This window comes from Camarhynchus parvulus, chromosome 3 (assembly GCF_901933205.1).
Source record: "Camarhynchus parvulus chromosome 3, STF_HiC, whole genome shotgun sequence".
NCBI lineage: Eukaryota > Metazoa > Chordata > Aves > Passeriformes > Thraupidae > Camarhynchus > Camarhynchus parvulus.
Window position 1 is genome coordinate 57,408,055 of NC_044573.1, and position 13,890 is coordinate 57,421,944.

The following is a 13,890-nucleotide window of genomic DNA, read 5'->3' on the forward strand; positions in this document are numbered from 1 at the left end:
TTTGGATTCAGCATGAGAATGTTTTGGTTTTGGTAAGTCGTGTTTATCCTAAGTCAGGGACCTTTTTCTTTTGTGTCTCATGCTCTGCCAGTAAGGAGATATGCACAAAAGGCTGGGAGGGGCATAGCTGGGACAGGTGACCTGAATGGGCCAAAGGGATATTCCACACCATGGAACACCATGTCCATCTTATGAACTGGAGGAATTACCCAGAAGTGGGGATTATCTGGGTTCTGGGACGGGGTCTGCCATTAGTCAGCAAACAGTGAGGATCATTTGTGCATAATTTGTTTGTACTTTTCCCCCATTATTATTATTATTATTATTATTATTATTATTATTATTATTATTATTATTTTAAATTTTTTACTATTATTAGATATTTTACTTTCCTTCAATTATTACACAGTTTTATCTCAAGCTACAAGTTTTACTTTTGATTCTTCTCCCATTCCACTGGGGTGGATGTGTGGAGGGTGAAGTTGCGTGGTGCTTTGTTGCTGGCTGGGCATAAACCATGACACTTCTATTTTTATTTCCTACTTATTTTTTCTCTAATGACTGATCAGGGCCTGGTAGGATGGTAAAGAGGTGAGTTCTGGTATGTTAAATATTAGCACAGCATAATAACTGAGTGGTGTTAGTTAACTGTTTACTGAGTACGTGGGACTGACTGATGACATTTAAAATGTGAAACATCTAGCCAAGAAATTACACTTAAAAATATTTGAGAAAAACTGTGATTCATGTAAAAAGCAAACCAATCTCAGAACAGGAGATTTGGATCTCAATGGCCATTTTCTTTTTATTGTATACATTCTTTTCAGAATTTTGTCAGCTATATTTGAAGTGCAAAGTAGGTGGAATCAAATACTTTTACTATTCAGGCCCACCAATGGTAAAATATATTTAGAGTATACAAGAGGTCAAAGAAGTTGGAACAGAGTCTGAATTAGTTCTCCTGTGTACTGCTGTAATGTGATATGACAGAGCAAAAAATAGACCACAGGAGAAAGAAACAGAGCTCCTTCTCATTGTTATTACATGTGCTGCACACGTAAGAAGAACAAACACTCTTATGTTATGGCTCAAAATCCAGTTAAAATTTTAGGATAAGGCTCTAAGAGACTACTGGATCAAGCAAGAACATTTGTAGGTGTAATCCTAGGTTATCTTCTTTCACTCAAAACCAGTCTTTACCCTAAGATATTCCTGCAGATTCAACAATTATAAAAGTTTCATGGATACATTAATTAATCCAGAAATCCTGCTCTCTTTAGCAAACTCAAAAATCACAAAGCACTTTGATCTCCAAAATCTCCAGATTAGTTCCAGTAACACTTCCGTTAGAATCTTGTTTGCCCACTTTTCAATGTGGTGATAAAACAAACAAACAAACAAATAAAACCCACAAAACAAACAAAACCCCTAAAACAAACACAAACAACCAGACAAAAAAAATCTCTTAGGTTTTGTTGCTCTCATTCATTCCAAAGTCTGACCCATCACTGATTCAGGTTAATGGAAATCTTAACAGTGACATGATCTGGCTTGGGATCACAGGGATAAATTATTATTAATATCACAGAAAATATGCTATGCCCAATATTAACAAAATATCCCAGGAATTTTTAACAGACATGAAATATAAAAAAATACATTACTTTTATTGTTATAAGCCACGGGGATCTGTTAATATAAACCATTAAAATACTTCCCTGTGATGTCACCAGTTACCACGTATTTGCACTCTAAATAGATTGTTGTAATTTCTGTAAACATATCATATACATTTTTAGAACTCTTCAGGGGCTTGATCCAGAGCCAACAACACCTGACGGGCAGACAGTGACCAGCTTCAATTGGCCTTGGGTAATCAGAAGACTGAATTTTTAAGTTTAAAGAATGAGAACATCAGCGCTCAGAAAGCAGAGAGACACCACACCGACTGATCTAAAAAAATAGGAGAGACTTACATTGCCTGAAAACTACATGCCTGAAAATAAAACTCACATAGCAAGGCACGACTCCTTGCAGAAACTATAGTGAAATTGTCATGGTTGCTGTGCATCACTCAGCTACACGTATGTGAAGAATCATCTCCCAAACACTTTGATTGATTCCAACTGCCTAAGTGGCATGCAGACTGAGTGCACAAAACTTTAATAAGTACCAGATTTGTATAAAACATTCTCTGCAAGCTAAGTCTGTGTGTCCCAGAATGTAGTCTTTATGAGAAATCTTATTCCACAATGAAATTATTTTAAAATTGGAAAATGGTTGTATGTTTTTTGTCAGTCACTGTCTTGACTGAGTAGTTTGGGCTTGATCCCACCAAACATTTCTCTTAGGTGAAGTGCTTGTAACTAGTCAACAAGTGTATAACATTCATGTCAATGAAGCCATGTAGTGGCCTCATTGACATGAATGTTATACTCTGGCATATACCATGTCTCTTGTTGACTAGTTTTTCTTCCAGTCCCCAAAATTACTTGTGACAATCTTTCAATTTAATTATTCTGTCTTTTCATAGAAAATTTGTTTTGCTGTTTCTCCTTATAGCCTGCTCCAACTCTAAGAAATACCAGAAGCCAGTCAAAAAGTCTTTTTTCCTGGCAAAAGATTAAACTTATTTTTGCAGCTATTCCCTTCTGGAATTGACCAGTTATGCAGAAATGCTTAATCTGTAAAATTAAAAGAAATGCTTTCATTGCCTTTGGTCAAATAGTGTATCTAGCTGGTCTTACAATAAATCAGCAGAACAGCAGGTGATTGCTGGTGGAGTCTGCATGCATGATTTCCCAGGGGAAGAGGGATACAGTAAGGTGTCAATAGAAAGAAGCTGAAAAAATGGCATTTCAAAAGTGCATACCTTACATGTCTACTTCAGGAGGAGAGGAATCTCAACTACAAAGTCTAAATCAGAGTCCTATCAATAACTAATTTCCTCAAATGAAGGCCATTTATCACATCATAATGATCTACAGATTATTCAAGATGGGATACAGTGGAGCTACACTTCTGACTCAGAAAAGCATTATCCTCTGGTCAAGATAAGCTACATATGGTTCACAAGACAACAAACCCTTACCTTCTAAAAAAGCTTCTAAGACATGGATGAGAAGAAAATTAGGGAGTCTAATGTGTTTAAACAACACATAAGAAAGCCAGGTAGACTGGTTTGCTCATTTTCACTGCACAACGAATACTATTCATTTTTTGTATTATAATTGCTGAAACTTTAATCACAATTTCCATAGCTATTGCTGGTTTTTCTTGCTCAGTAGCTCAATTGCAAGCTCCTCTTTACTATGTAACAATAATGCTGTTCATCTCTTCAACTGCAAATGAACAGGAAGGTACTGCTGATCCCACTCTACTAGGAACGCACATGCAGATGGTCAGCTGCTTTCAAAGTCATGGAAAAGGCATGAAAGCTTCATCACAGAAGGTGCCTGTAAAGTTTGGATTTTGGCTCAGGAGTTACAGTGTTAGACCTGATAAATATGGGCCAGCTAATGCCTGACTGTGATCATCCTGAGATAAGACTGTTAAGGTCTTGTTGAGGGAATTAGTTGGTGGAAGAAATCTCAGATGTATATTAGTTGAAACCAATGAGAATGAAACATGATGATCTGGTTGTTTGGAATAAGATACAGAAGATACATGTTACTTTTATTTTTATGGGTTTTAAAGTGTATGAATGGTCATGGAAGCACTGTTTGGTAATGCACACATGCAGCATTACCATAGCTCAGATCCAGTGATCATAGTGAATATTGCATTCACAACAGTGAGCCCAAAACTGCAGAGGAAACAAACTTAGGTCAAGAGAAGTGAATGGGAAAACTGTGATAGCTCTAACTGACATTCAATACCATCTATTTACTGGTGAATGCATTAATGACAATAAATGTCTCTGGATATGTATGTGAACTCTGTATCCTGATCAATTAAAAATCATGAGTAGGTATCAAAATGAGACCAGAGAGAAAATGTGAAAGCCTACTTCTCATTCAAAAGTTTTAAGAAAGACTTTTAAAATGAAACAGAAACAGGAATTCATATCTTTTAAATCTTACTTTGTGGCGCACATAGAAGTGTGGGTGTTGAAAAACAGAGCAGCAATCATCTGATGAACAGCTGCAATCTATGCTAGCTACCTCACTGAACCCCATACTGAACTGAAATATTGGAGGCCTTTTTAAACACATAAAAAATCCCTGTGCACTTTTTTGGATAACTGCTTTATCTGGCAACTTGATCTCTGCATATGATTCAGTATTCACCAGTGATCATCACTGGTGAATTTGTAGTTTGGTAACACGTAGGGACAAACCCCATCTAACAGGCATCAATGCAGTAACTGTAATGCCCCTGATTTACACGTTTCTTACATCATCTGATAAAGTTTTAAATGAGAGGATTTACTTAAGACTGGCTTAATTTCCTTTTACTTTTCTTTTAGATATTTTTGTTTTAAGTGTGCAAAGGAAAAGTCAGGAGGAATGGATACTACTAGAAATATTGGATCCACAGGCTTAGTAGTAAAAATGAAGCAATAAAGTGGAGGGCTTCTTGCTCTACGGGGCTTAATTTTAACTTACTAGTACAAAAATCCATCAACCTCCTGCAAATATACAATGTAAAAATTTACAAGTAATTACAAAATTTACAAGTAATTTACATAAATTTTAATTAAAAATTTACAAGTAATTTACAAAACACAAGTAATGTCTTTTTGACACTATGTATCCTAAGTATTCCTAAGTTGATTTGTCAGCTAACTTTTATCCCTAACTTACAAAACTACTCATCAAAACCTTCAAGTTTTCCGTTTCTTCCTATAGATAGCTTCATCACAACATAAATATCATAGCTTAAAGAAGGAAAGTATGTGAAATATTCAGCCATTTTCCTTTACCCTTCCAGGAGAAAAAGAAACTGTGTTTAAACTGTCAGAAAAATCTCTTCATTGTGCTGTAGTCTTCCATCCTCCAGATGGTAAAAAACCATTATTTTTTTTCCTATAATCAGTGAACTTTGAGGACGCAATAGAAGACCCTGCTGAATTTCCATTTGCAATGACTTCCACTCCTTCATTTCATTTCTCTCCTTCCTATTTAATTTTATAGCCCAGAAAAACCAATACTTACTCTCATGCCTCAATTCCTGACATGATTTTGGTCTCACAGTGGAATCTCTGGCAGGCCTGGTGGTATGAGAAGGAGGATTTGGGGGTAGGAGAGATGCATTCATCAAGCAGACTGCTATGTCAAAGAAAGATGCTGCTGTGGGATGTGTGGCCAAATAGAATATGCTGTTGCTGAGCGTGAGCAGATGTCTCAGACTTCATATTTAGCATTTTACCACACTTCAGAATAACACATATTCTAGCATTTCCACAGGTCATATGGTATGAAGTTTTAAGTGTAGCTTACAGGTTTCAGGGCAACAAAATTATTCCTTATTAGAATTAAAATGGCTTTTTTATGGCTTAAGTAAAAAGGAAGGTTGTTGACAATTGCAAACAAGTTAACTTTCAAGCACTGCACTAGACTTCAGCAATTCATGTATGACACTGAATTTCATGAAGGAGCTGTTCAGCATGCTCAGGATTGATACCATTTTAAAGTTACCTGTCATATAAGAAAATTAAGAGCAATGTATGTCTGTAGGCTCTGAAGACAGGAACTTCTCTCCCTAACCTTGCTAGTGAATTTGATACAGGACCAGCATGTCAGAATTGTCCATCATGCTGCTCTTGCCTGATCCAGACTTGTGGTGGAACAGTTGGCAAGTCCCAAGTATTCACTGCCTCTGTATCACACACCAACATCCCCAGGAAGCCTTTTGCATGACTGGATAACTATCCAGGGTTGCAGGGTGAATTTGACTTTTACTACAGAATTATGAAGAAAGAATGGCATAATATTGATACAGCCACAACACCACCACTGTAAGGTATAATGCCACCACCTAGGTATAAAAGGAAGTATTCAGACCCCCTTCATAGGGATTTGATAAAAAATTCCCAAGAAATTATGACAGAATTTGTAAGGCAAAGTTGTTTGTGAATCAAAATATCTGTCAGTGACATTGAAGAGTCATATGTTTCCTTTTGTGTTTACAGCTCACCTATTCACCACAACTTCAATTCTTAACTACAGATCCCTCTCCCTCTGTGCAATTTACTTGTCTGTTAAGATAAGAAGCACCTTCCCTAAATAAATGCTGGGAAGGTTGATTTTTATTGCATGTATAGCTGGTCACTTCTGGAAAGCATTTTTTAACATGCTGCACAGGTTAGTATATCCCTTAAAAATTTAGTAGTTACATCTGCAGTTTGACTGCTTCTTTCTAAAAGACAAACCCAAGCCAAGCAAGACAAAGAATCTGCTGATACACACATGTCACTCCAAGAATTCTCCTGACAAAGTTCCCACACCCAATTTAATTACTTCCCTACTGTAAAAACACTTTCCATCTGCATTTATTGTAATAGTTTCAAATCCAAAACTAACAGACTATAAAGCTAGCTAAATAAATGAATGATATTGGCCTTAGGTCCCAAGCCAGGAGCTATTCTGTAAGGCTGTGTGTCTCCAGCATTCATTTTTATGCTGATGTTTCATTTTATGTGCAGTGTTTTCACTTAAGCCTTGTTTAGAGAAGAATTACCTTGCTCCAGGCCCTGAAGTGTGATGTGCCACACAGAGCCCTCTAGTGCTGCTCCAGCCCAAGGTCTGCCAGAGATTCCCCTCTAAGAACAAAAGTCACATTGCAACCAAAAAATCCCACTTCAGGCTATATACACAGCACTGCATATGCTCAGGTTTGGAACACTAATTTCAACTCTGTCTGATATAACCTCCAACTGAGGCTGCAAAGCTCAAAATGAAAAGTGTTTCTGTTTGAAAACACACTTCAAAAAATGAAACTACCAGATTAACTATTTGTAACATGGCTTCTCTTGCACGTTCAGGAGAAAAAAAAAGTATCTTGCTCCTCAGAACAAGAAGAATTTAACTACAGCTTGTAAAAAATTTCCTGATGTGCAGAGATAGTAACAGTGCATTGCATTCAGGGTCCTCAGGTTTGTTGCAGTTTGTTTTCATCACACTTTGATGAAATTACATCAGACTGGAATTCATGGATTTTAAAGGCTTGAGATACAACAGTCTCGTTTGGGCAATCACGACACTTAAAACTACACACTTGTATATGAGTGTTATGCTACGCTGGAATTCTCCATGGTGTCAAAATAGTCAGAAGGAATTTGACCTTTATAATAAATTTTAATCCAAAGCAGCAGCACAGCAGATAAGTTTTTCATTTAGAAGTTGTGCGTACTGAAGGGCAAAGCAGGTTTCCACAGAAGTCCTGGTCAAAACTGCTACTGACTATGCTGAAAGCATACTTGGACACTGAACTATCTCGTCCCTTTTCATTTCTAATAAAATTAAATGAAAATACATATTAATAACAGATATGAGCTAATCAAAGAAATTCAGATGGTACATAGTGCAGCTCAAGGCACAGATATAATAATGGCCTTGGATGCTGCAGGTGACCCCCAGAGGATCCTGCTGCAATAATTAAGGAACATAGTTAAGATATAGGTAAGGATGGGTTTGAGGGGCAAACCTCGAATTATTTAACTTTTCTGAGTTTTAGTGACAATGTTAGAGAAATGTCATATTATTTTGTAGCTCTCCCCTCACAACGAAAGCTTCTGAGCTTTCATAACACTGAAATAGTCTTCTATACAGAAGCAAGACAAGTCAAGGGCACTCACTAAATATTGAAGAAAACTATCCACCAGTTTACTAACCACAAGGAAGATGCACATCTAAAATAGCTATTACTTCACTTGTTCAAAATCATCCATACAGGTACATACATGTACGGAACATGGAAGTTAAATCCGTTTCCTTTTCCCCACGTACATGATATTGGAAACGACTGTGCTGGAAAGGAATGTATGGCTTCTTTCCAGCTTATGAACACAGCATGTTTTTCATATGTGAAAACAAAATGAAGTTTTGGTAAGGGCAAATTTTCCCAAATAAATAATTAGTTTTCCACACTGGAAATAAACTGTATTTTCAATAAACTTCAAGACTCAGATATGCAGAATAGGGATAACTGAAGAAAGTGAGATCTGTGCACACAGATTTCCCTACACTGTTTAATAGTTGTGATTTTTTTTTTAGTTGAATGTGACCATTCAGTGCTATGCCATCATCTAAACTCAACAACCCAGACTCTAGGCTGCATCTTTGACCGGGAAAAGGGAAAAATCCCTTTTCTAGAGTGAAAACCATTACAACTGATCCAACCACTCGTTCTTTGCAAAATATAACTCCATGGCTCTGGTGCTACAAATCTACGGCCCAGCTCAGCCTTGCTGTCCGCCACCGCACCGCAGTCAGTCGGCATCGGCCATCCAGCACCATACCTGGGATTCTGCGGCTCTGAACCATCGGACTCTGGACACGGCTTCTTCACCTGCAGGAGCAAAGCAGCGCTGGTTACTTTCACTTGAAACACAACTTCCTCTTGCTCGCCCCCCATTCCAGCCGAACTTAAAGCGGATCCTGGTCTGCTCACCGGGATCTCTATAAAATATTTCCCGCACTTTACAGCAGCGGTTTGCTGTACTAAACAGTGTGTTTCATTATTATCCCATGAACAGCTGCCAACTGCACTTCCCCAGGCTCCATTAGTGGGTTAAATGTTCAGCTAAAATAGCTTGGGGAGTAGTCTTAACTAGGAACAAAGAAACCAAAGAACCAGGTTCCCCACTTTGAAATGAGAAAGCCATACTGTTCTCAGCTTGGCCAAGAAATGTTTCCCCAACTGATACTGCTTCTGTTTCCTGCTTAAGCTCAAAATAATAAACACCAGGTTCTGGGGCAAAGCGCACCATTAGTTAAATAATTCATATGGTATTTTTAATTTTGTGAATCTGCTAACTATATGTTAACTATATTTTCCTATTGCATCAATGAATACATGCACTGTTTTCACTCATATTTGCAACACCTAAGTACATAAAAGGAATTTTAGCTTCCAATTTGATCTCCGCAATACACTGCTGTAGGCTGATTGGAGGTGATAAAATCCATCACTGCCAAAAAAACTTAGAAAACTGTTCCCTGGCAGACTAGGTATCTCCTTGGTATCTTCATGGTTTCCAGCAAAAATTTAATTGTACCTTCTGGTAATCTAAATTACTTGCTTTTTCAGCAGAGGAAAAAACATTTTGCTCACTAGCTTGCTAATGTAAAATCCAGGGCTCTGTGGGAGGTTTCGAAGTTCCAGATTTAAAGCCACCTAGAAATATCGCTCACTGAGGCTCACTTGGTGTGAGAAACACAATAAAAAAAACCACTCCCTTTACAACCAACAAGTTCAATGACAAGTTTCAGGATACCTTGCATCAAGAAACTCTTCTACACTTTTTTGCTACTCTAAAAGTATTTTAGAGAAAAAAAAAAGTGACTTTGACTCACTCCTATTGAAGTTATTGACAAATGACAAAACACTCACCAGGCCCAACAGGAAAAAAGGATTTGACTAATGCTAAATATTATATGTATATGTAAGTTCCCTCAGCTGAATGCCATGGAACATCGCTCATAGAGATGAGCCACTCATAGAGCATGAGACACAGCCAGGGCTCACCCAAACCCAAACCTGACAGGCAGTATTTCATAAACATTCAGATGCAAACCTCATTGCTATAGTCTTATGTTAACCACATTGTTATTAAAGTAGCATAACATCTGAAGTACAGTAAAATACCTCAGATATATAAGCATATGACCATCTGCCATGAAAAATACCTTCAGTGCGCATTATATACAAACATGAGAAATAGTTATTCAGATTATTGTGGCTCCTGAGTGTGTCAGTGTCAGAGGGAATTGTTCAAAAAATATATTCAAAATCATTTAAACACACTGAAATTACAACAGCCTCTCCTTGACAGGATGTGTTTAATTTCAGGAGCAGTTTGTCTCAACTGAGTTACAAAGGATTTGACCAGAAAACTAATATTTTCATTTAACATATAAAATATAATTTAAAATTATTGAAAACATAATGTATTTAGAGCTATAAAATACAATAACATAATTAAAATTAATTAGAAAAAGAAGTATATGCCTAGTAGCCATATAGCATAAACCCTAATAGATCTTCTTTTTCCATGTCCCTTTAGCATACTCACTTCCAGCATATTTTTATTATCCCCTTGCTCTTAAATTTACTGGTATTTATACATTCCTTTCAAATTGCTTTTCTGTTATGTGGTTGCCACCAGTAGCACTGTCTCTCACATTTGCACTGGGGCTCAGATCTCACTCCCCAGGAAAGTTCAACCACTGAGTTTAACCAGCTGCTGGAGAGTCTGTCACCCAGACATCCCAACACCCTGTGGTGGGCAACTACCACAGCAGCCCAAAGATAGTTCCAGCACACATTAACATAATCCAAACACTTTTAATATACAGAATATATTAAGACCCCTGGTTTTCCTGGGCAGGGATGATGCAGTAATTCGGTACTCACAGATGAGTTTTCCTACCGTAGCTCACATGACTACTGCATTTTGTTTTGATCAACATTACAAAGCAATCTAAATATCTGAAAGATTATGCTTTATCCATATAAATCAACATTAAACATTAAAAAAAAAAAGAACCAAAAAATTACCAACAAAAGCCCCAGCTGATAAAATTCAATAAAAGTTGAAAGGTCATAGCAGAAAAGCCACTGATCCAATTGCATCAAAAAGACTCACTTCCTGTGTGATGCAACAAACTTGGGGGGGAGAAAAAAGTGAGTATTTTTTATTTAAGAATATTGCAATGAAAGCAAAATGCTTTAAAAGTGAGAGTATTTCAGGTTTGTCACTTGGCATATAGATGATGCAGTTCATCCATGATCATTATCTGAAGAAATGTGCAGAAGCACAGAGTATAGATTTGGCTTGTCCTCTGAGACTAAATGTAAACTTCATTGTGTATCTTTAGGTCCCTCTATGAGAGAAAAAATTTAATAAATAAAAATGTTATTTCTTAAAGGACAAACAGGCATGGGATTTTCTTTCAGGTGGCCATATGGAATGAACACCATTTCTCTTCAAGACCACTCAAGTAGCAAAACAAATTCTGTTATTCATAAAATTATGCCACCCTTGAAGGTGAACAGAAAATCACTGTGAAAATGTCTGATCAAAGACTAAATATTGTTTCCTTTGTCTTCAGCTGCACTGTTTTACCTCTTAATCTGCCTTGCTGACTGTTTTCAAAATAATTAACTCTCACTAACACCACATTTATTTACATTCTCATGTGTTAAATGCTATAAAAAGAACCTTTTTCTTTACTCCTGCTCTGTTTTCCTTTCCCCCTTCTCTGTTTACACAGGTTTTCTCACCATTTTAGTTAAATGCATGTTGAGAATCATTCACAAGAGTAAGATTCCAGTTTCAGTTTGAATTCTATTGAACTGCACTGAACTTTCCTACTCTGGTTGCCTGCTACAATATGTTTGTAAAGTTTCAGCTAAAAACCTTCAAATACAAATATTTGTGAAAACAGACTGCTATGTTCATGTTTTGATTGTCACATCATTATGCTGCTGATTGGCTTCAGTGCCTGAAAGTTGGAGGCAAAATCCCAAAACTGAAAGGGCAGGGGGAGAGTTACCAATACCCAGGAATGATAATTTCTGTAAAATGGTGTCCACATTTATTTCAGTTTGTAGGATTCTAAAAGGCCTGTTGTCACACTGTTGGTGAACTCCTGCTGCAGTGTGGCTCCTCAGTTTCTGAAGACCGTATCTGCATTGAATACTCTCTATCTCAAAGATGCTGGTGCTGAACAGGCCTTAGGATTACTTCAGAGTTCCAGGAGAACCCCATGCTGTTGGGAAATTTGACATTATCAAAACTGTCCCTCTTTGTTTAGTCAGTTCTATCCCCCACTGCGCAGTGCCCTGGGTACAGGATACCCAGGCAGTACCCTGAAAGAAAAAAACCTGTAGACTGAAATGAAGGGAGGAAAAACAGGAAAAAAAAAAAAACCAACAAAAAATCAAACGGGGAGAGGGAAGAGAAATCAAGGCACAAAAGAAGAATGGGCTCTCCATGGTGGCAAAACTAGAGGAGAGCAGAAGCCAAGTGAAAAAAAATGTGACAGATGTAGGGGTGTGGTGTGGACAGTAGAAGAACATTGGGACTGGCTGAGATGGAACACCACAGTTTGCTCTCCTCTCTTCTAGATTTGGGCCTAACACTACAAATACAAGCCTAAGCACTCATCAGATACCTGTGAAACTCATTACAAAAGTCATTAGTGACCAGTCTGCCCAGAGCAATGGACTAGTTCTGCTATTTCAGCTGTACAGAAGACCTAATTAATTATCCAAGCTGGGAAAATATACTTTGAACTTAGATGATTGTGTATAAATATTACTTTTATGTAGAAAAATGAAAGTCTCACTTGGCTTAAACTTTTATTAAAAATAATCGAAGTTTTATACAATTTCTACCTTCACCTGACTTGGTTCATCAGAATTCAAATATGAGCACTGTTAAAAGTGTCTGATAATTTGAGGTCACTGCGAAAAAGATATGCATTTATTAGGCAGCAAAAAACTGCAATAAAGGTATATGATAAATATTTACATGATGAAGGATTTTCTATTAATTGGGCTTTGGATGCTTTATGTTTAACAAAGATAGAGGGAGGAACATTAAAAGAAAAATCTAACTATGCATTCACTGGAAAAAAGGACACCCCTTGGAAAGCCTAGGATGTCAGGTAATAAGATCTGCACCATAATGTGCAAGAAGCTGAATTTCCACAGGTCATATTAATTCTGGCATTTCCTTGCTTCTGATGTTTTTCTTTGCAACATTAACATCTTTTAACATGATTTTATTGGACCCCATTACACTAAATGTTAAACCATGAAATGGTCCTGCTCTGTGAGGTGTTCTCACACACACACACACTGGGGGTATTAAACTCATAATGCAACACAGGTGAGAAATCCCTTCTAACACTTACAGCTGAAAAATCTTGCCACATCAGCACTAAATTACTCTGGCAATGAATCTGCTGAGTTCCCTCATCTACTGCACCAATTATGGCCTTGAGGGTCCCTCCTAAATCAGTAGGGTTGCAACAGGGCTGAGTAGAGCCTGCAATGCTTTGGGCCTGGAGGAAGCAGCTATGCATGGTGGAGCTGTGGAGACTCTAACATAAGGGAGACAAGAATGAAGAAAGGAAAGTAGTTTTGGCAGACCCAAGGACAACCTCAAATCACATCTTTGTGCTTCCTCAGCCTGTCTCATTGCTCTGGACTACGGGCAGAGCAAGTGCACTTCGACTGCCTGGATGATTTCCAACAGCAAATTACTGTGGAGGAGGTTGACCCATCTCTGCTCGCTGTCCAGGGAAGGGACTATGTCTGTAGAACAACTCCAGGAGAGGATGGCACAGACAGGGGAACAACTTGATGGAAATACCAGGTAGAAGAATATGACTCAGGATATTAGTGACACTGTGATGAGTAAGAATAGAACTACAGAAAAGTAGTTCTTCTCAAATGTTTTTTAGATACTGACTTTGTTTGTTTACATGGAGTTTTATAACCATCTTGAGAACAAAAACTTTAATGGAGACTGTCTTTACAATGTCTTTGTACACATAATTTGCCAAAGATTTCCTTTGCTGCCATGATGTCATTGATACCACAAAACAAATAATGTCATTTGTTTGACCAACAAAAACAGGGCAAGGGTTTGCTTACAGATACAGCTCTGGGACTGAGTCACAAGTTGTAGCCATGCAGAAGATCTATGTGCTTTCG

General features: G+C 37.6%; 1 protein-coding gene across 15 annotated transcripts in view; it reads right to left on the reverse strand.

Moving 5' to 3' along the window:
- The window catches only part of EYA4 (EYA transcriptional coactivator and phosphatase 4), a 141,308-nt gene that overhangs the window by 57,231 nt on the left and 70,187 nt on the right, over positions 1-13,890 (reverse strand). For all 15 annotated transcript variants that reach the window (XM_030945634.1, XM_030945640.1, XM_030945642.1 and 12 more), the window contains exon 3: positions 8,462-8,511. In XM_030945634.1, the coding sequence (XP_030801494.1) occupies positions 8,462-8,511 (50 nt within the window). The remainder of the gene's footprint in view (positions 1-8,461; positions 8,512-13,890) is intronic.